The sequence below is a fragment of the Lineus longissimus genome, chromosome 9, assembly GCF_910592395.1.
Source record: "Lineus longissimus chromosome 9, tnLinLong1.2, whole genome shotgun sequence".
Classification (NCBI taxonomy): domain Eukaryota; kingdom Metazoa; phylum Nemertea; class Pilidiophora; order Heteronemertea; family Lineidae; genus Lineus; species Lineus longissimus.
Window position 1 is genome coordinate 19,806,820 of NC_088316.1, and position 23,802 is coordinate 19,830,621.

Below are 23,802 nucleotides of genomic sequence, written 5' to 3' on the forward strand. Positions count from 1 at the left end.
TGCCCACATCTTGACTCCCATTTCGTCATCCCGTTCATACTGTCTTCGGGTGAGGGACGATGAGGCCAGTCCACTGCGTACGGATTGCACCCACATCATGCGCCCGGTTGGTCGGGGCTCACCTTGGAAGCCTCCGATTGGCATCCTGAGATTCATGGTTTTTTCACTCCTTCGTCTGTGTCGAGAGACGGACATTGAAAACCACTAGTCCAAGCATGGCGATTGGTGATTGGTGCAACTCTATAGTCCTCGGCACATGGATGTAACCACAGACCTCCTAAAATTGACAAACCATGTCCAAAAATCATTATTAGAGACCCAGGATTGATTGGTATGATATTACGTATGCCCGAACTGTTCCTTAGCGTGAAAGAATCAACAATGCACCCAATAACCAAGAAGGAAATCAATAATCAATAAACCCTACTAGACTCCTACTCTAAGCACTTGTATCGGAAAACGGACCCCAACAGTTTTACTGAAGACCTTCTTTGGGCCGAAGCTTACCAGATTCACTTGTAATTAAACATCCAGCAAGCTAACCCGTTGCAAATGTATCTTACAATCAAGTTAGTCTAATTTACAATTGGCAGTATCAATCTAACTTTCAATTAATTGACCTCCATCATACACGAGTGCTTTATTTCGGCGTTTGGACACATTTTGAACAACCGGAGCGAGTGTAACTCGAGATGTTGCTGTGGATTGTGACCTGTCTGTTTCTACTGATACGGCCAAGGTAAGTCAATGACTTGGTTCTTCTGATTACTCTCATGTACACTTGTTACTAAGTTTGATTTTGGGCGAAACTACTTTTTTCAGATTGTTCGCATTTCAAGGTGTCTTTTGTATTAATGAAATGATATGTGTATATACGACTGAAAAACAAATCCGGCAAAAGCCTATTTTTCAGTGCAGCTTACATGAATCAAGAGAGGAATGAAGCAGGTTTAGGAGAGCCCTCGCGTAGTTCTGTTGTACCGGTTGGGTTCAAAAAGAAATCCATTTTTTTAGCATCGCCGCTGACAACGACACCATTCAGACACTTCTTGATGAGATGCTCACCAACTATGATAAGAGAATACGACCAGGTCAAGATGCAGGTACTGATGACTTACCAGATGAAACGAGTCCAAGGTTACAATAATTGTTCTGTATCAGATATACGGCATTATCTTGATTTGCCCATGACATGTTGTGTCAATTTAACGGGTTTTTTTTATCGAAAGTGATTTGACGGCTATTCATTGGTATGAAGCAAGCTTCGGATTTGAAGTCTCGAATCTTCCACATAATCGTCTTAATGAGCAGTTCATCGAACACAATGGATGTTGAGCCCATTTGTTCGATTCTTTCGTTTGACGGGAAAGAAGAAGTATTGAATGCAATGTGGGTGATTAAGACATTTTTGGAACGCCCAGAGGTACGCTATACGATATTCAAATGAAAATCATGGCAACACCAGACGTCATTACTTGTGTTAATTCTCACAACAACTCTACATGTTTAATGAGAATTGCGTATTCCCCCAATAACACTGATCAGGCTATTAAAAACCAAGTCTCACAACGGTCTCACAACAACTCTACATGTTTAATGAGAATTGCGTATTCCTCCAAAAACACTGATCAGGCTATTGAAAACTATTACAGTAGAACCTCTCTATTAAGGACACCCTCAGGGCTGAAAAGTGCTGTCCTTAATAGAGAGGTGTCCTGATTAGACAGGTCAAATTGAATGGAAACCACCACTTTGGGACCAAAACTAATGTCCTCAATAGAGAGGTTGTCCTTAGTAGAGAGGTGTCCGCTAAGGGAGGTTCCACTGTATATAACTTGACCAATTTCTTTATCTTTTTAACGGAAGTGTTTGCCTCTGTACAAATGGTTCCTCGCCTTTCAGGACAAGCAACGAAAGTTACGTTCGATATGTTCATTAGTGAGTTCAGTTCGGTGAATGAAAATTCGATGGTAAGTGAGAATACAATGATATCTATGGAAGACCGAAGATGAATGTGGGCTGTCTATATTCGTTGGATATCCTCGTAAGATACTGAGCATAGGGAAGTGGTGTTTAGAAGTTTTAAATCATCATCACATAAGGCATCTTGGCCGAGATTTGGCCCTTTGCCATATGCATATACTCCCATCCGGGAAATAGTCGATGTCCGTCCCTATTCCCATCCTGAAATACCATTTATACCCGAAGCTTGCAGTGAACTGCTTTGTATGCTAAGTCCAAATTTTGTGACTGAACTTGTTGAATGCGGTCAATTATCAATGTACAATTTCGTTTCAGGACTACAGCATAAATCTGTACTTCCGACAGCGCTGGGTTGACCCCCGGCTCGCCTACGATGACATCTCCACACCCATAACCCTGGGATATGCTAGAGTCAATGAAATCTGGGTACCTGATACCTTCTTTGTGAATGAAAAGAGGTCGATTCGTCACGAGGTGACAGTACCTAATGTATTACTCAGGGTCCACCCGGATGGCAGTCTGCTCTACAGTCAAAGGTAGCTGAATACCGAAGTGGCGGGTGTGTGTGCGAGTGTGCGGGTGTGTGTGGGGGAGGGGGGGGGGGGGGGGTGTCGTTACTTGTTACCTTTTGACCATCCGAAACTGTTACGCAAAGTTAAAGCTAACATGCATGCATAAAAACACTAACGGCCAAGTTAGAAAACACAAACGCCCGACCACCAAACGACCAACTGCACTTAAAAGATGATAGTCACCCACAGCAACTGGTCTCACTTGACTGCACAAATAACAAGTTCATTGACGAGACAGGTCACAGAGACGCTCACGTCTAAAGAAAAAAACGAAAAATATCCTTAAGCGGGACCGAACTTGGAACCCTCGCCACTTGATCTTGCCGTCTTACCAGCTATGCCATGAAGCCGTTGTTCAGGAGGTATATATTTTTCAGTTTTTGATTTCACTTACAAGCTTGACAGAATGGCGTCTTTTGTACCATATGTACCATTTACAGTTTCAAAGTGTCCTTTTACAATATTGGCAAAGTGAATTCATAAGATACATAATCAGGAGATGAACATGACACCCTGTGATGATTATAGAAGCACGCAGCTATTTTTCGAGTTTTAAAGATGCAAAACAATTTCCCGCTTTGCTAGTATTGAAATCATGCGTGTATTGAGGAACTGTCTGATGAGGTGGCATTTGATTTCAAGGAATGGTCGCAATGGCCACTTACAGTAAAATATATGCACTGATGCTGCACGTCCAGTGCTCTGTTGATGAAGACGGCAGCGCCACTGCGGCCTGCTGGTAGACTATCGTATCCGAAGGCGGACGGGCGTTAAGGTTTCTCTGCATGCATGTCCGCTCTAAAGGTGGGGTTTAAAGTCTGATATGGACCACTATAGGCCATCGAAACCCTTCACAACGCCCACCAGAAGTACTGTGACACATGTACTTCTACTGATGGAGGTGGACATTTCGATGTACTCTGAGATAGGGAAGACCTCTGCCGGCGACGCCCTGTAAACTAAGCTGTCGTCGTAACTGGCTATGGCCTCTAGTCTTCCTTTAAAAGACATGACTACGTTTCTTCATTGCAGGATCTCGCTGACCCTATCCTGTCCAATGTTCCTGGTCCGTTATCCAATGGACATGCAGCAATGCCCCATGAAACTGGAATCATGTAAGAGAATGTGTGCAAGACCATAAAGATTTCAAGTATTTCTTACACATAGCAACACGTTACGCGCCGAGAAACGGTTTTTGTCCCCTTCTGTTTCGACTAACTGTGTTAGCTTGTGTATCAGCCTGTCAAGTACTGTTGGTTCCTCCTCTTACCGAACAATTTCTGTCGATCTTTAGTGTCCCCACTCAATATATGATTCCCGTTTCAGATGGATATACCACAAAGGAAGTGATGTTTGACTGGACCAGTAAAACACCGGTAGTTGTGAACGAAGAAGTGGAACTACCTGAATTTGAAATCGGCAGGAAAATCATTGACCTTTCAAATTGTACTGTCAGTTATAATACTGGTAAGGCCCACTCACTACTGGCGCTCCGATCTCGCCATGGAGCGCTTTGGTGATATTTCAACACCATTATTATACGGTTATTCGCCACGTTCAATCTCGGATCAAAGTATCAAATATTGGTGAAATAGGAACACTTTCGAAATTAAACTGGTGAAGTAGCGGGGAACCTTGACAATAGCAATATGTGTACCTTTCGCGCTCTCTCCCCGCCTGTACCCAAGCCAGTATTGGTATCTCCAGGCATAGTATAACAGTTAACAGTAAACATAGATAGATCTCAGTGTTGAGTTTCTCTCTTTTAGGGTCTTACAGCTGCCTTCAAGTCAAGTTCAAGCTAACCAGACTGTTCGGTTTCTACATCACTGGAACCTACATCCCTAGTATCCTTATAGTCCTCCTCTCGTTCATATCGTTCTTCGTGGATGTGAGGGCCACGCCAGCCAGGATCTCCCTCGGATTGTTGACCGTCCTTTCCATCACTACAATGAACTCGAGCGTCTCCAGTAAGTCATTCTATACGGACAATGTCATAATCATCTGCATAGTTACCTAGATTGAAATAGGCTCCGATCCGCTGTATCCCTCTGGTTGAAGGATGGGCTTGCCAATCTAGCAGTTTCCCCGCTCAAACTTAACGGTTTCTCTTGTATTGGCCAGTCATAAGCCACCTCCTGTCAGGCCGTGAAAGCATTATAGAGGTCTCTGATTCGTCATTACCAGAGTTGATATGAGATTCTGCTTGTATCTTCGGGATGTTGAATATGACCCTTATGTTTAGGATCTCGTCTAGTGCTCTATGACATAGGTATCCACTAAATAAGTAGTACGTTCAGATAATACTTTTTGTCAATAAAACCAGTGGAAATATTATCCAAAGGCTATATTATCTCTTGGCAGGCACCCTTTATTGGTCATATCATATACAAGGGAAATGAATTGACTTTCACAACCCATGCACTTGGTCTGTACTTTTAAACATTTCATAAACTGCCAACGATGCTGGCGAACCTTTTGAAATGTAAGAGACATTGAGGGGCATGCAGAGGGCCATTAATTGCATCAGCGTATACAATACTAGCATCCACTTATGGGTCGGGTTACTTTTACTATTTTAGGTTCCATGGCAAAAGTTGCATACTCCAAAGCTATTGATCTCTGGATGGCTGTGTGTCTGTGCTTCGTTTTTCTCGCCCTGTTGGAGTTTGCCATTGCCAATCAACTTGCTAGACGTGAGGACAAGGAGGAGTCAGCGAAAAAGGAGAAGGCCCAGGCGAAGTTCATGAAAGTTGCTATGGTAGTACGGGTAAGGATGGCCTAGAACATGTATAATCGTGAGGTTTTCCGCCAAAATTCGATGGTACAAGATGGAGAAGATCTTCAAAGGTTCCCCTGCAGGAGTCATGACTGTAGTTCTTTTGTTTTTTCTCCGACTCGGGCAAACGTGCATCATATTCTTTCGTTGCCAGGTCCTTACTTTAACTGTGCCAATAAACGCTGGGAAGAAAAGACTTAGTGGCCAGTCCGAATTCGATGAACCTGGGGCTGCAGAAAGATGACCCGATTTAGATTCTTTCTTCCTCTGTGCGGCTTCATATGGGAAATTCCCTTTCACACGTACATGTACAGCCCTGCATCGTCTTGACATTGAAAGAGTTGTACTTTCAAAAACATCTCAGTCTCAGACAAGCACACCTCACGATTACCATTTCTATTTTTTTCAGAACCGAAACCGTTCTCGAAATCGAATCCATGCTGAAGATAACAAAAACGGAACCGATCCCATGGATTCAGACGACCCACAAACGTCCGAGCCCGAAGACTTGACCCCAGCTAAACAGCGATATTGGACCTCGTCAAGAATTGAAAAAATTTCAAAATGGGCCTTCCCGAGTGCTTTTGGAATTTTCAACATGATATACTGGGTGATATACCTTGCTTTTTAAAATGATTTGTATAGTACCAGATCAAGTTTTTATATGTACTGGAGTGTGAGGTTATATAAGTGATGTTTTAGAATAAGCACTTGTGGTATTTTCTGTTAGTGGATGTCCTAAATTCCTTCGTTTCCGATATGATTTTTGTTTCAATAAACTTTAGTGTGATATGTTCGGATCATCGTATCTTTTGTGAACAAGCCCAACACCCTGGATGAAATTACCGAGTGTTTCCTAGGAAAACGCAATCGGCTGCATGGCACAGGAGTCAAGGCAGTATCATAAGTTGGGATCAGGATATTCTGCCCAAGTTATGGGGCATAGGGTTAAGAGACGTAAAAGGTTCTCTTCTCTACCGTTTTCTCGATAGAAGACAGAAGAATATCTAAATCTGTTATCAGAATGTAAACGATTTGTGCTCTATCAATCTGGGTCATTAATTGAACGTAAGTCTAGTCCCACCCCTTGACATTTAGTATCGCACGAATACCAACTTGAATTGGAACGAGTTCTTGCTGTGAAGATAATTGTGCCTTTGACTCAAATCATAATAGTTGTTTTGGTACATTTAGGATAGAAAAAAACGTGACGCAGGTGTTTGTCATCATTGTACGGTCGAATGCCTAGGCCTTGGCGTGAAAGGTAACCATAACACGTCAGGTAAACATTGTACTAAAGGTTTTCTGAATGTCTCGGTTTCTGCCATTGTGTGTTGCATTGGTCGAAATGAACCCTGGTTCAAAGGTTGACGAGTTTCCAGCTCTGTCATCGATAATCTATACAGTCATAGAAATGGGTTGGTCATAGCTAATTACTTTAAGACTACCAGGAGGTGTTACAGCGGTGATATCTTAAATCAATGTAATTAATGCAATTCTATACATACGCGCTGTGGACCCTATTGTCCACATGTGCTCAGCAGGCCGAATCAAACTGAACTACATGATATTCACAAGAAGTTTAAACAGGAAACGAGAAGGTCTCTTTTCTCGGGCAGTAAAAATTTAAAAGTATAGGCTTAAACGCTGGTCGTCCGAAATCTCCTTTAACGTTTCAGAGACGTGGTATTCTCTGACATGAGAACACATCGAGCTAAACGTGCTTTCATTCAGTCGGCCAAATCCACTCAGTTAGATTTTGATAGGCCCTATTCTTTATTATCGTTTTCATTCTGAAGTGGTGGACAACTACTGTATTCTGCCGATCGCCAAAGCATTCTAATGATGGTTACCATGTCTTCATTTGGCAGGTGTATAATTACGAGCATAAACTTACTTGTAAGAGCAGGTATGGGACATCAATGATTTTGAAAGGAAAGTATAGCAAACATAATGTCATATCTCGGTCAGACAATTGAACCGCAGGGATCTATAACATTGTACAGGGTGAGTCAATAAAGGCATTCCAAAGGTAAAAAGTTGATACATCCAGGATATTCATTTGTTGACTAAAACTGTCGTTGTATCATAAAGTTAGCTTCGATCAATTGACACATCGATTATATTACACTGATCATTCGTTGAGTAGGCCTACCATTGTTTTGAGAATGAAATGTCAAAACCGTCTTGGTTCAAACAAGTATATAATCCAAACAAAACCTATATCATTTTGGTTTTAGAAAGGTTTCAGAGGCTTAAGTCATGAATTTGGGTGAAAAACTTAGAATCTTTGAATTCGAGGCCAATGTATTTCATGTGCCAATATTTATGCACAGAAATTGGGTCAGTTTTTTTTTATTTTTCTCGCTGGAACTGTAATTCGAACGATTTTAAATGCTATTATACTGACACTCAGTGACGCCGGCGTTGACCTCCTTACTTATTTTCAGCAGGTCAACGTGTTCACAGTAGAAAGATCGATGGCTGAATGGATATATTATGTCTATTCTGAGCCTGCATGGTAACTGCAAATCAATATTTTCATTGAGGAGGTGCCCTGATTTTGTAACCTCGCTTCCAGAGTTTATAGGCGGTGATGGTTGACTTTATCTGAAGTTGGGCGTAGTATACGCCAAGAAAGATCGTTGTACATGTAGCTATGGGAATCTGAGTAACAGCCCCCTCGGAAAGTTTGCAAACGATTTGGTTTGATCAACTGGCAAGGAATTTCAGTTGTGTGTTTCAAGAGTCTTTGACAGCTCAAATGTTAAAAAAATGACTAAGGCGTTGCTATCAAATTGTTATAAAAATTGGAAGTAATCATTGTGGGTAATTCTAAGGTTTGTTTCGGCAAACATTCTTTTGCCCAGTTGGTCGAGATTTGAGATTATCAAAAGTATCGAGAACCTGAAAACTTGAGATTTCGATTTCTAGTCAGTGGGGACGAGTTTACACCAAAGGACTTCCTGGCGCGGTTTCAACTTAGAAAATGATTCAAATGTAAATGTTGGTTAGTTACTAGTCTCATAGAAGAATATATAGAAGGGTGTTTTGACTTGCCACTTCAGTTGCGGTATCGCGCATTCGAATTTCAGAACTCTCAAATAATTTGTCTTCATTTTTCTTCGACTGAGGAACCAGCAATATGAAGGGTTATATTGTTGTCATCGTAGTCTTGACGATACTAGCCTGCAGTGGTAAGTAGTTCAAATCCAATATATCGTTGAGCTGGTCGCAAAAGTTTTTAACGCCATATTATCTCCACTTGCTTCTTCCATGCATCTTGCCTAATCTTTTGCTGGATGTGGCCAATAAAGAACTGGAAAATACAGCGGATTGTGATGTGTGTTATGATATGCCTAGTTGAAATCCCACAGTTCAGACGTAACGATACGTTCGTAAGAAAGTTTGTTTTGTGCACTCGGGCGCTGCTATTTTCCAAGCAAGGCTTGCTCAAGATTCTCTTGAGTAGACACACCACTGCATCTTGGGGATCAAATTCCCAACGACTAGATGAAAATTCCACTCAAAAGATCGATATGGGTCTTTCCCTTTTACGATAAGGACTGGTATGGACCGGACTAGACTTTCTTGTTTGAAATTATTGATGCATCTATTGCAGCCCTCGCCAGTAAGCCGAAAAGTAAGCCAAAGTCCTGCAAGAAGAGCGACAAAAATTGCAAGGCGTGTTTCAGTGCTTGTTACACGTGGTCCAACACTAGGACGACCACTCTCTTGTCGTCTTCCATCATTCATGGGGCCATTATAAGCCATATCCACAAGGCGGACAGTTCGAGGAAGATACCAGCAGTGCCAGCCACAAAGTGTTCAGGCTCTGGGGCCAAGTGCGCGGACAAATGCAAGGTAAGTCATAATTAGGCCAGTGAACCCAATATCGTCAAAATAATAAGGGGAATATAAGTACATGTAAAATACTCGTACTCACTTTGATGATACACTCAGCATAGATCTTTGGAGGTCATCGCCAGCTACGAGCTCTATAGTAGTCTTTGGAGGTCATCGCCAGCTACGAGCTCTATAGTAGTCTTTGGAGGTCATCGCCAGCTACGAGCTCTATAGTAGTCTTTGGAAGTCATCGCCAGCTACGAGCTCTATAGTAGTCTTTGGAGGTCATCGCCAGCTGCGAGCTCTATAGTAGTCTTTGGAGGTCATCGCCAGCTACGAGCTCTATAGTAGTCTGATAAAAGATGCCCTGCGCGATGAGTCCCTGGCGCATAACCACAGTGTAAAGCAATTAAAGCAGCTTTAAGACATGCATATCAATTCATCCTCTATTTCTGTAATTTTTCAGGAGGTAAAAGTCGCCTACAAGTCTACCTCACTGAAAGTTGCTGCTACCCTGACTATTCACAGCTGTGGGAAGTGTAATTCTACGGAGAAAAACATCCCCTGGGAGAAAACCGGCACAGCACACGAAGCCTTAACGAGTATCACGGGGGTAGAGATGCGTGTAACTTTTAAATGCGGCAAAGGCTGTTCAGTGAGCGCAAACCTCGGAGTTATCTTCTTTGGAGTCCTACTGACTCTGAAGGCGGCATTCTAGACATTAAGGATTTAGATTTTAGCCCTCTGTCGCTATTATCATGTACAAAAATGTATGTACAGGTCTTCATACAACCTGCTATTATTCACTGGAAAAATTTGAAAAGGTGACATGAAATTATACAAAACCAGGGCCTTTCGCAAACCTTTGCTGTCATTTTGACCCCGACGAATGAGGTGTATTTTTTCGCTCCTTGAAGGAATACATTCATTTTGTACGCCGCCTCAGTACCCTTTTTTGGGTTGTGGTAGGGGTAATTTATTTTGTTATTATTTGATTTTGAATCGCTTTGGAAGCGAGGGCTAAACTTCTCTGCTGTGGTTTAGAGTTGCGATGCTATATTATGCTAAACTATAGACTTAAGGAATTGATACCGAACTGGAGGTATTTTTTTGTCTCACCCAAACCGCGAGGGTGGAGCTGAAATGTAGACCAAACCGAGGCGTAGCCGAGGTTTTGGCCAACATTTTAGCTCCACACTTAATGTGCGGTTTATTCCACACCCAGTTGTTTTAGAATTGCAGTTCACTACACGTTGTAAATAAAGTTTTATTCAATGCATGTCGTTATCGTGCTGCCAATTATTCTTTCTGTATATTTCTGTGAAAAAAGTAAATACAGCTTTGAATCATCCTTCGAACCTTATTGTGTGATCTCCGTTATTTTGGCTGTCAGAGTGGTTCAGTGGCACGACTGATGTTCGAATCGCTGCAATTGAGTTTAAATTATGGAATATGGTACATCACCCCTCCTCTCTGAGAGAGCTGGTCACAGCTGGGAACAGACTTCAGTAGTAGCAAGTATGGATTAAAGAATAAATATCTAATCTATACTTGGTAGTAGAAAGAAATCAAAATGTGTCGTGAATCTAAGGATGCAAATATGCTTGGCTGTCGAGCCCGCAGCATATGGCTGCATGTTGATTTGGTCAACCGCGTGATTAAAGTGGATCGACATATCGCCACGTAGCCGAGTATTTATTTCAAGGAGTCCACAACGAACTGGAAGTGCTGACGCATGAGAGAATTAGCATACACCGCATGACTTAGGACAGGTTTTCTTCACTATTTCCCTGCTGGCGCAGTCGCGCTTCCACGAATTTCAAGGAGCATTCACTGTCCTTACATGCGCTACCAACACCGCCACACTCGACGTTGCAAGTCTTGGCGCAGTTTCGGGCCATCTAATAGTAGATTGTCTACAGCAATACCGCAAGCATGTTGTGTTCTAGTGCTTCTTAAATTGAAATCTGTGCTACCAATTGGCAGTGATAATTCTGGCTCCGAAGAAAGCTAGTCGAATCAAATGCAAACACCCACATAAACTTATCAATGTTTATTAATGAAACCTACAGCAAACAGGTGAAGTAATGCACCTGGGATGAATCTTTCACTGGTTGTGATGTTTAGCATGTGCCGCATGACTTTGGACACGCCTTCTTCACTGCTCGGTTGAGTTCACAGTGGCCCCAGCTCTGCCACATCGCACATTCGTCCTTCTGGTCTTCGCAGCTTGAACCTGAAAAGAAATGGTTTCTTTGTGAGAGCATTCTGCACGCAATGAATAAAGGTATCGGATAACCTTCAAAAGACATGGTCATGATATGATATGGTCATGACATAGTATCGTTTTGTGAAATATCTTCCCTCGTACCTGTTCCACCAGTTCCAACGGTTCCACTGTTGCCGCCACACTCCTCGGGGTTGCAAGACCTGTGGCAGTTGTGCTCCATCCAGACTTTGTTGTTCTGACACTCGGCCGATCTCGCCCAGCTCTCGCACGAATCGTCATTGGCGAAGTTCTTACACTTTGCTGAAGAGAAATCAAGGGATTGGGTTCATGCACGGCCATGGTCTGGAGATGATTGCTACACATCACCGTAATTTAGGCACGTACATCATGATAAAGTGTATAAGAACAATAAACTGGAGATGTCGTCTCAAGTTGTTTTTCGAAGGGTGAATCAAAGGTGAACGGGTGATGTTTTTACTCATACTTATGCTTGATAGAGATGAACCTATCTCGACCTGCCAAATGCTTGTGAGTCCCCAGTCTTCCACGGGCTGGTAGTTCGTTCAAAATGGAGGTGTATAAAAAATCGCCTCGGCCTTTCGCAGGAAGTCTGTTTGTCTGGGTTACAACGAGACCAGCAATAGAACTATCGGGGAGAAACACTACACAAAATATAAATCATACTTACGGCGCTCGGGATCCTTGACAACTGAAAAGCCATGGAATAAAAATATGTAACTGAAATGTAGGTACTTTCGCTTCCCTCATGAGACCGATCCAACTGGTCTTGCTGCCACCATCATGCAGGCCTTAGCTGGTCTAAATATGCAACGTCATTCTTCCTCGGTCTTCCAGATATTTAAAGGTAAAATTAAAAAATGCCCCGAGGAAGGCAACTTCGTCATCTTCACAGAGGAAGTGGACGAAATCAAAAGTGCCAAATGTAACGGAGTGTGATCTTAACACCTAGTCATCCGTAGGCAAACATTGATTAAGTCAGTGCGACAATATAGCTCCACCCACCTCTTTCACCCTTTTCACACATTCCGCAAGTCAATCTGCACTTTTGCGCCATATACCTAGGTCTCTCCTCACACTCTCCGTTCCCCTGCCAGAATTTACACGTTGTCACACCAGACGTATCGGCGCAGATCTTCTCTAAAGACGGGAAAGAAAGACAATAAATCAACAAGACGCTGCATAGTCTACGATCAACCTAATCGCCAACAGCAAACTGGATGGTTGCTCAATGATTCGGACAAGATCTGCCTCTAACTGTACGAGGTCCATCATGCATCATGAGGTCGTGGGTTAATCTCATATTCCGTTAATTATGTACGTAGGTCAAGGGCTTACGCTAGGGTTTAAGCCAGATATGTTAGTACCTCTTCAACATCATGGGTCTGGTTTTATGTCCTTGCTGATGTGGTTTTCAAAAAGAACTAGCTAAGAAGATTGATGATGCGTTTGATCTCTGTTAGGCAATAATAAATGAAGCATGAAACGTTGCCTTTTTTAAAAGAAATGATTCTGGTGTCACGATGTCTTGTCTGTAAATGAATTTTCCCGTAAAACTTTGCTTAATGTATTTCCCATGAACAAAGCCCTGGAAAACCAAAAAAAACCCTTACCATTAGTGAGAATATGACACGAGTCACACGATTTGGCGCAGTTGTATCTCATGAAGCCCGGGTTACTGTCACATTCACCACTTTCTGCCCATTTCTTGCATTTATCTTCTGGCTGCAAGTTACGGCAGTCTGAAATATGACAGTTTAGAAAGGAATTATTGTTAGGAGGAGGGGTGAATTTGTGTAGGTAATGTCATCGTTGACACTAGTGCAGGCAAAGCTTTGTCCTTTATCGTAACTGTAGCAAGTTCTGTTAGAATTCTATTGGCGAGGGAATCTAGTCGGGTATTGAATCGCTGTCTCCAACACGAAGTAACTTACTGGCGATGAGGTCCTTTGCTTGCTGACATCTGTTACAGGATCTGGCGCAGAAGATGAGGAGGTAGCCAGTGTTGAAGTCGCAGCTCCCTTGATCAGCATAGCCATCACAGGCTCGATTGTCGCCAAACACCGTCTCGTAGTGATTCTTACAGTTACCTGAATTGGTCAGTATGTACACGTGTTGGTCAATAAGAAGCTTATCTTGGGTATGATAATGTGCCTTACAATGAAGGCTTTTGATGAATAAGTTTTATATCAATGCAGTATAATTCTAAGACGTCCTTATTTCGGACACATACCAATATGAAATGAAATTCTTGGTTGTAGAAAGAACGTATGACCATTATTTAGTTCTAGTGCCAATACTCATTCGAGTCCTACCTCTCACTCCGTAGTCACATGTGTTGCATGACTTCTTACAGTTCTTCTGTGCGTGTTTCGGGTTTGTAGAACATTTTCCGAAATGTGCCATCTTATCACATTCAAAGTCGTCCAAATCGTTTTCACATTTACCTGCAACGCGATGATAAGCCAATGAATATCTTGTAAATACATCCGATATTTCAGCTGGTCAGAGACTGGCGATTACCATGGATGTAAACTCTGCAAGTGACTTTCATATCAGTTAAGAATGGTTAAGAAGGGAACGTGTATGGAAAAGGGGATGTCGCAGAATACACCTATTTGTACCACGGACCTTGAGTGTACCTGCTAACTCGTAGTACTGGACAACACGCTGACCTTGTCAAAAAATTGCTGACTTTGCTACGGTCACCCCGAGACGTCGTCCAACGAAAACCAATGAGGTATCATAGAAAACCGTTTGGCTGTGATGAGAGGAGTATTGTCACAATAGATTTTGGTTAACTGTTCTTCTGTTTTGCCCAGTGACACCTCCAGAAGGCAAACTGGGTGAATAGGCATGTTATATGGTATCTTCAGTTTTTCTAACACGCCAAAGGTGATCACGACCTACCCTTTCCAAATCCACATGAGTTGCAAGAGGCGGCACAATTCTTCTTCATCCAGAAGGCCCTTGTGAGATCGTCATCATAGCACTGACCCGCACGAGACCATTTTAAGCACTCATTCTCGTTTGCGTGGTCATTTTCACATTCCCCTGGAATGGATGTTTACTCTTTTGATAAAGCACAATTATTTAAGAGCTTGACAGCGAGCACACATTGTCAAATAACCGGCAAGAACGTTGTGCGGAATACGCTTGTCCATTAGATCTGGTAATAAAAACATGCCGAATTGTATCCACTGATAATGGCAAATCTGCAAGTAGTGCAGTACTATTGCATAATCATTCATTCAGATCCTAAAAGTTATGCCACGACTTTGGTGGGTTGGCAACTGGGAAGTAGCCAAAGATAGCGTGCCTTCTTACCTCTAGTTATGTATCCACATGTCTTGCAAGAGTCAGAACATTTGTTCTTCATCCACTCAGGGTTGCTTTCACATTCACCGCGGGCTGCCCAGTCATCGCAAGACTTGTCGAATTCCATGTTCGCACATTTTCCTGAAGAATTTAAAAAAGGCCCCACTGTAGAACAAACAGAGGTGGGGAGGGGGGGGGGATCCTATGTAAAACGTGCCTGAGCAATGAAGATAGTTTTGCGAGATCAAAATAGAAAATAGGTAAACAATTTGGAAGATTTCTTGGATAATTCTTACCCCAGTCACTATTACAAGTTCCACATGATTTCTTGCACTGTCTCTTCATGAAGGATGGGTATTTGTCGCAGTCACCGGCACGGGCCCACGCGTCACATCTGGTATCATCCAAATACTGGTTGAAGCACTCGCCTATAGGAGAATCAGTTTTGATGAACAGAATCGTTTCATTTTTAGTTTTGTGACCTCAGAACTTGGGATGGCCATGACTGTAGAAAACCTACAAGACTACCACTAGCATCTACGTATGTGATAAAATAAGGTGTGGGCCTTGGGCAGCTCAGTTCCCATTTCCGCCTCAAGAAAGGATCAGATCATTAAAGGTCTTGTAAACATCTGTTGATATTGATGGATTGGTTTTGAAAGTACTGTTTACCATCAAGCTGACACGATGACAACCACATTAATTGAATGTGCAACAAACTATACTGTTCGTTCACAGATGCTCTACATCGTTAGCCACTGGGTAAAAGCATAGACTGAGTTGGTGTATTCTCTGTGATTCACTTCTTGTTCTTTACCTGGCTTTCCCTTGATTAGGTGCTCCATTCCATACATGGCACATCTATTACAGGCCTTCCTGCACTTGAAGTTCATGAAGCCATAGTCTACGTCACAGTCTCCCTGATGGGCTCGCTCGTAACACATGGCCTCGTCGGGGTGCTCATTGATGCAGTGAGAGTCGAAGTAAGCTGGAGAAACACATCGCCTTACTTTACTTATAGAAAAAACAAACGTTGGCGGGCGCTTTAACGATGTCTCCACAAAGCATTTGTAGAAATACTTTGAGAAGTTACTTCCTAAGTTTTGAGCTCAAGAGGTCATGTTGGACAAGCCATGGCTTCAATAAGATAAAAACGACTCCAAATACAAAAATAAATTATTTTATATCGACAGGCATTCTGAAACACGGCCATTTGAAATCGATGACGGGAAATGGCCAACGAACTGCTTTCAAAACAGCCATAATCGTTGAGAAAGGCGTTAAATAAGTTTGCCAATACCCTCACGGTATTCACACTTGAAACTTGAACTCACATTTTGGTGTAACACATTTACATTCCTTATTGAGAAAGCCGCCTTTGCATGGCACATTCCCGCAGTGAGCTGAAATGTGACATCATGTATTGTTGACATGAGATAAAAAGAGCAAGACACTGACGAAGTTCAAGTTACTGATTATCCAGTCGGTATTTATATTCTCTTTTGTGCTGTGAAAGAGGTTTACGCTGGCGAGGATCGTTAGATTTGGTCTTAACTCAAATGAAGACATCTATATCAGGAACAGACATTAGAGTCGACATATTCATGTCTTTCTATCATCTTAAGACTCCGACGCGGGTACAACAGGACTCCATGGAGATGGAGAAATACGAAGAAGGAGAAATCGGCAAACTTCGTTCGCGTTCGGGTAAATTTGACGTACCTGCGCATTTATACATCCTGTTGATGATCATGACGTCAGTGAAGGACATCTGCGAGATCCAAACATTACCGATCCATGATTCCTTAGACCTGTCACGTGGTATAATCGTTTGTCCGCCAGTTTGACTGAAAGCCTGCGAGAAATTCGAAAGGTTGTATACATCGCAAGCTACGCAAACCGGCTAAGAAAGATGGCGTTGGTCTGAACCAGCGCCCGTCCATTGTTCGGCATCGTGATCATCAACAGATCTCGCTGGTCATCCAGATGGTCGATAGTACCTAATTCAAATGCAATGAGGAACCGGCGCGATTTATCCGCCGCGTGGCGCTGCAATCGATAGTACCTAATTCAAATGCAATTATCTGCACTCGCCTGATTTCTCTGAAAAATATTCACATTCACCACACACACACTACGTTGTAGAGGTTTGTGTTCATGTATTGGACAGATTTATAGATTCGTCAGTTAGTCCATAAGGTCGTATTCAGTGGCTTACCTTCACTTCATAATGCATGATGGAGCTCAGATCGTATGGAATACCAAACCTCTCCAGCTCAGAGTCTGTGTAGGTGCTGAACGCGGAATTGAAAGCTGGGTTAACGTTGCCCCAGTTGACCTTGACATATTGGTTCCTCTCCGGCAGCTGATGTTCGTGCACTAGCCCGATGGCGTGACCAATCTCGTGCCAGTACAGACCTTTCTGAAGATCGGATAACAATAAAATAAACACGAGTTTATCTTTATAGGATTCACGTTATCAATTGTCATGTTTCACTTGTCACGAGTAAACAACTGAAATAGGCTTGAAAACACGACGTGAGGGTGAAAAGTGACCTCGTGAATCGTATGGAGTCCGCCATTTGAAACTGACTTGTTTTTTGAAGCGATTGGTGAGACGTTACATGTGAAAACGTCGATTTCATATAACCAGAACCTTATTCGGTGCTCGTAAGAGTAAGAACATTACGAGTAATCAATTAGCCATTCGCTGCCGCTGGTGTCAGGACCTGAAGCTCAACCTTTTCAATGGACCAAAGTCACGGTACTATAAAGTCTCTCATCGGGACTAGTATTACATGGTATAGGCTACAGATCAATATCGCGAGTAGCAGTTCCTGTCATTGTGTTAGTTTAGAAAGCATGACAAGAAATCTTACCCAACGGCATCCGGCATTGTCCAGATTGAGGTCCTGTGATCCACCAACCATTCCAAGTTGCGAATTGCAGCTGGAAAGAATGACCTTCTTATCATGATCACCAAGATATAACCCCGTATGTACCATCATCTCACAAACATAATGCGGGCTCAGTATTATTAGAACTTGAAAGAACTTTGATGCTTAGTTCGTCTTGGCTCGTTATGACCACCTTCACTATTAATACAGCCTAGAGAGTAACTCCACCATTCGGGTCTGCGCGGTGAGACTATTAAAGAGGATGTGACATGAGACCAATGATTCTAGCCACGTGTGCATGACGGATGAAACAATATGCTAGGAGCCCGGCCAAATGCTTACAGGGTGTGTTTGAGGGTCTAACTACCCCTGTCTCTACTTAAATCCCAGTCTACCGACCAAGGTCGTCGTTCGAAGCGCAGTCTACCTACCCATGTCCGTGTTTGAAGCACTGTCTCTTACCCTGTCCCTATGTGAAACACTATCTACGTACCCCTGTCCCTGTTTGAAGCGCACCTTGTTGACATCAGACGAGGTAGCTGGTCTGAACTTGAGACAGGTTTCTGCCTCGAACACGTCCATTGCCTCTCGGATCTCTTTCTTCTGGTGATCGGCTAGAAAGGGAGTGAGAGGTGACACTTACGCTAAATTACTCATTTGATGATTTTTAAAGTTAAAGCTGACATGTATGCATAAGAACCCTAACGGCAAAGTTAGAAAACACAAACGCCAGTCCGCCATGTTTTGAACGACCGGTCAGCCATGCTTCAAACGCCCGCAGATATGATAGACTACCAGCAGGCCGCAGTGGCGCTACCGTATTCACCAACAGAGCACTGGACGTGCAGCATCAGTGCATATATCTTACTGTAAGTGGCCATTGCAACCATTGTTTGAAATCAAATGCCACCTCATCCGGCAGTTCCTCAATACACGCATGGTTTCAATTCTAGCAAAGCGGGAAATTGTTTTGAATCTTTAAAACTCGAAAAATAGCTGCGTGTTCCTATAATCATCACGGGGTGTCATGTTCATCTCCTGATTATGTATCTTATGAATTCACTTATTCAATATTGAAAAAGGGCATCATTTTAAAGGCCACTTTGAAACTGAAAATGGTACGGATGGCACAAAAAACCCCATTCTGTCAAGCTTGTACGTGAAATAAAAAACTGAAAAATATGTAACTCCCCAAGAACAGCTTCACGGCATAGTGGATAAGACCGTAAGGATCTAGTGGCGAGGGTTACGAGTTCGTACCCGCTCGAGGAACTTTTTTCATTTTTTTTTCACGAGAGCGTCTCTGTGACCTGTCTCGTCAATGTTTTTTTCAATTTCAGGCCATTCTCCTATAACCATAGTGTATATAATTACATTTTGATGTTCTTTGCAAAGACATACGTACTGTAGTCGTTTCCGTTGAAGTAGTATGGAACTGTGTTGCCAGTCCACCGGAACTTGTCTCCCTTCCAGGCTTTCCTCTTGGTCCTCCCATTGGCATCTCTGGAGAGAAAAAGGACAACATTTAAAGAAAGACCAGGAGCATATGCCGCCGTTGCTAATTTACCAGTTTGAAAGGGGTCGTTAAGGGAACTGCTGACGGTCGGCACAACGCCCCCCCCCCCCTTCTATATTTCGTGCTACTAATAACACCAAAGCCTTTTATCACAACAAGACTACATGTATATCTTACAGCTGGCCGCCTCCTTTTTAAACTCCAAGTTTTGTTCAGGTTAGAAGTAAGAATGAAGTAGCACGTGTTTCGTCTAGTACAGTTATTATTACAAACCGGGTATGCTTACGTTTCAAACAACATATTGTGTTGCTCTGGAGTCAAGATTAGATCATTTCGAAGGTCAAGACTTGCATTCTCTGGCTTCGGCGAGAAACCTACAGATGAAAACAAAGCGCATCCGCTCAGCGTCAACTTCAAGTAAAAAACTTGCATTCCGTTGTCAAAAAATACCAAGGAACAAAAGAATAATGTTTATGGGATAACGTCAGATAGTTGTTTTCTTCTATCAATAAAAATAAGTCTTTTAAATGGGGTTTTGTACCTCTTGGCGGCAAGACAGACTGACTAGTTGTGCCGTTCTGTGAAAAAACGTTTTGAAGTTGATAATTGAGAAGTCGAAGACTTGATCCAGAATAGTCACCACCTTTTGAGGGGAAGGCTGAATGACTGCGCTTTTGTTGAATGTCAAGGAAAATATTTTATTTTAGTAAATGCCAAAAATACAGGAACTTATACTTACGAGCATAAGGCGTTTCTCCAAAACGATTTCCATTATCTGGTGGCCCTGTTAGTTTCTCCGGGATATGGACTGGCCCGGAAAAAGGTACGCCAGAAACTGAACCAACCACCTAAGAATATTAGATAGTTACTGTTCTATCACTCATCTCATAATATTATGTGGTTGCACATTTTAATCATGACCACCACAACGTTTCAAGTGAGTGAGAGAGACATGGAAAACCTTTGTCCGGCGCAGCGCAACTCTAAAATAAATATTGTTACACTGCTCATGAACTCTTTTTTTCATCTACGTTCGTTCTCTAGAATATTATCGACCCTTTAGAAATGCCATCAGGTGATTCTAGAAACTAATTACCGCTGTCCTTTTAGACTTAATATATTGGTATGATGGTCACTCTTACAATTTAGATGCGACCGTTTTCCGTTCTGATCGTGAACCATGAACAATAAATTTACTTACCAGTAAAGCGATAAGAGGCAACATCTTCTTGCCTTCAAGCGTCGGAAAACAAATGATCAGGGACATGTGCGGTTTTATACTTACATCTCGGACAATATTGACAAAAACAGTGCCTGTCATGCCTGTGTGGCAATGATAACCAAGATGTTTGCTGTCAACCGAAATAAGGCGATCTAGGTTTACACCACTTCTGATACAGATGTGCTATCCCACACCTTTTCTGACGACTTTTTCATTGTTATAAAATCATTTCTCGCATAATCTGTAATGTGACGGAGACACGACATCTATCGGCAAGTTCATGGAACTTAATCTTGCTCACTTGGTTCCAGCTTTAGTATCCCTTTAAGCCTGTTCTCAAGCGAACACTACTGCACATCTTGTACTCATAGAGGGCTTGCTACCTGTAAACTATTGCACCTCAACGAGCGAGGACGTTGTCAAGCGTTAGCATGTAACGTTTTTGAGCGTTTTCCTGTCCAATTGCTTCCCCTCATTGTTTGTGAACGCTGAAAGATAGACTGGCACGTTTTCTTTGTCCCCCCCCCTTGTAAAATGACATCTCTTTTGTCGAAACACTGCACATTTTGGAAACAACTACATATACACCGGGACATGTTTGTCACTGTCCGTTCAGAACAACGAATTAAAACCCCTCGATCTCGTTTATGCGATCGGGAGTACGATAGCATTAGGTATGACATTTGAGGCAAAGAATAACTTATTCTTATCTGCATAGATGCTACATTGATCTCTAGAATGGGACAAAGACAAACCTGATGTCTCACGAGATTTCTGCAATAAGTTACAGCAAGCCTGCCCGAGGTATATTTTACCGATGGGCTCGAGATTTATAGGCCAAATTATCTTCTTTGCAGCATTGTCGAGGCCATACGATACTCTACAAATATATAAATTCACAATGCTCTGTTACATTAGAGAAATCATACAATCTGTGAAAGGAAACATCAAAGGGCGTGGTAGCTTTGAGTCGCGCGTGGTGTTAAGTTTCCCGTGGACCCATCATATTACCGATGTAGCCAATTTTCACATTGGCCGCGACCGGTCTACGCGCAGTTCGTGGACGAGCACATCAACCAAGTAGCAGCCGATTTAAAAACACCCCGAACTACGTGTCCGCTTCGATGACAGGACAGTAGCTCTGAATGCTTCTACTGCTTCCTCAATAGGTCGGCATCGTTTCAACAGAGACGGATTTGGATCTTCAAACAAACCAGAACATTCACGTCGAGTAGTTATTGGGAATACCACTATGTTACATGCTCTTGTTCAACAATATTTTTCATTCAACCGATTTTGGATAGTTAGATGCTTGGTGATGGTTATGTTATGACAACAAAGATACCACAAAAATAACAAAGATATGACAAAAACAACACGATATAACATCGAAACTAGTCTTTCGTAGACGTGAACACCATGTCGATGACGTCATCCCCGCATGACGACGTCTCTGTGTTTGTTTTCGCCTCAATCATCGAGGCGTGCACGAAGTATGTTTGGATGTTCGTGGTGACATTCGGAGTGCCGGGGAATCTCATCGCCATTGTGATATCTCTACAGAAATTCAACAGGAATAGTGCAGCCTGTCTTTACATTGCGGCAATGGCTCTGGCCGACTTTCTAGTCCTTGTTGCCAATGCTTCTTGCAGTATTATCCTCTTCTGGGTCGTAAAAGAGAGCACCGGGGAACTCCCCTTGCAGTAAGTATGAAATCGCCAGACGTCACTACATCTTTTTTTCTCAATTTGGCAATCACGAAAAGGTGGTGACAACAAACTTGGTTGCCAGTTTGGAAGTTTACCCGATTATATGGATCACTAGATTTTACGATGCTGCATGTATCACTTGTCTTGTCTTATAGACGTTGTTATCTCATCCCGTAGGATATGTTGGTATTCGACGTACACTTTCGGCACGATCTCCGGCTTGACCCTGGCTCAGATGTCGATCGACCGTATCATCGCCACCCGCTTCCCCCTTCATGCAGTGCGGCTATGTACCACAGGCAGGGCCAAGAGGACAACAGCTATCACCTACATAGTGGTCATCGCAGTTAATATTCATGTGTTCTTTGTTTATGAGAAGGAAGGTAAGACAAAACTACGGGATCCGTATGCATCTACACAGGTTCGATTCTGAGATACGTATTGAACAATTTCTCAGGTGGAGGCCTAAGGAATTTCCAGACTTGCCGACTCAAAGCGACTAGTTTCCCTATCAACTTCTTTCAGTTGAGAGTCCATCCGACACGCTGGCAGGTTGCCTTCTTACTGACACCCATATCAGGCCCTTGTCTCGCACCTTCTTTTCAATGGCACGAGACAGCGTTCCTTCCGTCTCCTCGGTGGCGTCCACGTTGCTGTTCTTATCAATATTAGTTGGCATGCGACCATAGATCGTCACAATGCAATATAGGCCTACATGCTAATAATATCCCATCATCTTTTTAATTGTGACCATCCTCAGGATTTGTTGTCTTTCGCTCGTTGTATAAAATGGACAGCTTTTTGCTCCGTAACCGTGAACCGTATTTTTTCATTCAATTTAGGCCCTTTGATGCTTAACGTGGTCATTTCTGGTCACGAATTTCTCGAGACAATGGTCCTCACGTTTCATCTCATCATCGGGACGATGTTGCCCTTCATGATCATCATCTTCTGCAATGTGTGGATAATCATCACATTGAATGACTCGGCAAAATGGAGAAAGAAAACCAACGAATTGGCGGCCGTAGAGCATGGCGGCGACAAATCTCGCGAGAATAAGACAGGGCATATAACAAGGATGTTAATCATCGTCTGCTTTGCTTACGTGTTGACAACAATGCCGTACAAGCTCTATGCATTGTTTATTGAGGGCATCCCCGCCCTTCGAAAACTTTACAAGATGGATCAGAAATACTGGCAGTTTCGTTACGGCGCCCAAATTTGGTTGCTATCCAGACTTTGGGTGATAAACTACGCTGTCAACTTTTATCTTTACTGTGTCGGAGGAGGATCACGTTATCGGAATGACGTCAAAAAAGTAGTTTGTCAGCTGATAAAGTCAGTCGGTTTGATCAAGTCAGCTAGGTCGGTTGAGATAAAAAAAGTAAAACAATGTGTTCCATGCTAAGGTTTAAATGGAAGTGACTACTTGGCAAGCCCGGCTTACCAAACAGCGACTGTTTCTTGTCCTGAATGGAGAGCCGAACTCATTAGTAAAGTAAAGTCTCCAGCTCGCCAAACAGGGTAGATTTTTACCTGTTTGGCAAGCCCGGCTGGCCGAACAGGGTGGCTTTTTAGTGCTGTTTGGCAAGCGGCTCTCCAAACAGGCCGAAAAAGATGCCTGTTCGGCGAGCGGCTTGCCAAATAGACCCGGCCAAGGTAAATTATCCTGGTCTGTGCTAACGAACAACAGGCCTGTTATGGGTGACTAA

At 42.8% G+C, this 23,802-nt stretch overlaps 4 protein-coding genes across 4 annotated transcripts; 3 read left to right on the forward strand and 1 right to left on the reverse strand.

Annotated features, from left to right (window-relative positions):
* Window positions 1-692: 692 nt before the first annotated feature.
* On the forward strand, window positions 693-6,126 carry LOC135494107 (glycine receptor subunit alpha-2-like). Its single transcript, XM_064781858.1, has 9 exons — window positions 693-739; window positions 1,015-1,103; window positions 1,903-1,970; window positions 2,299-2,519; window positions 3,588-3,670; window positions 3,882-4,022; window positions 4,325-4,525; window positions 5,138-5,325; window positions 5,744-6,126. Exons 1-9 carry the CDS (start codon window positions 693-695, stop codon window positions 5,963-5,965), a joined length of 1,260 nt encoding a protein of 419 aa, XP_064637928.1. The 3' UTR covers window positions 5,966-6,126.
* A 2,247-nt stretch (window positions 6,127-8,373) lies between these two features.
* On the forward strand, window positions 8,374-10,538 carry LOC135493484 (uncharacterized). The gene is made up of 3 exons (XM_064780853.1): window positions 8,374-8,531; window positions 8,957-9,198; window positions 9,647-10,538. Exons 1-3 carry the CDS (start codon window positions 8,480-8,482, stop codon window positions 9,896-9,898), a joined length of 546 nt encoding a protein of 181 aa, XP_064636923.1. The 5' UTR covers window positions 8,374-8,479; the 3' UTR covers window positions 9,899-10,538.
* Window positions 10,539-11,218: 680 nt separating this feature from the next.
* On the reverse strand, window positions 11,219-20,423 carry LOC135493834 (cell death abnormality protein 1-like). The gene is made up of 20 exons (XM_064781428.1): window positions 20,361-20,423; window positions 19,899-20,007; window positions 19,446-19,533; window positions 19,049-19,146; window positions 18,137-18,257; window positions 17,626-17,695; window positions 16,965-17,168; window positions 16,469-16,601; window positions 16,081-16,149; window positions 15,564-15,734; window positions 15,043-15,174; window positions 14,756-14,887; window positions 14,339-14,482; window positions 13,744-13,875; window positions 13,363-13,518; window positions 13,042-13,170; window positions 12,434-12,568; window positions 12,099-12,119; window positions 11,552-11,710; window positions 11,219-11,416 (listed from the first exon to the last, which is right to left on the reverse strand). Exons 1-20 carry the CDS (start codon window positions 20,382-20,384, stop codon window positions 11,304-11,306), a joined length of 2,340 nt encoding a protein of 779 aa, XP_064637498.1. The 5' UTR covers window positions 20,385-20,423; the 3' UTR covers window positions 11,219-11,303.
* Window positions 20,424-21,800: 1,377 nt separating this feature from the next.
* LOC135494108 (uncharacterized) lies at window positions 21,801-22,523 on the forward strand. The gene is made up of 2 exons (XM_064781859.1): window positions 21,801-22,084; window positions 22,268-22,523. The coding sequence occupies exons 1-2, from the start codon at window positions 21,801-21,803 to the stop codon at window positions 22,521-22,523; spliced, it is 540 nt and encodes a 179-aa protein (XP_064637929.1).
* The last annotated feature ends 1,279 nt before the right edge of the window (window positions 22,524-23,802 follow it).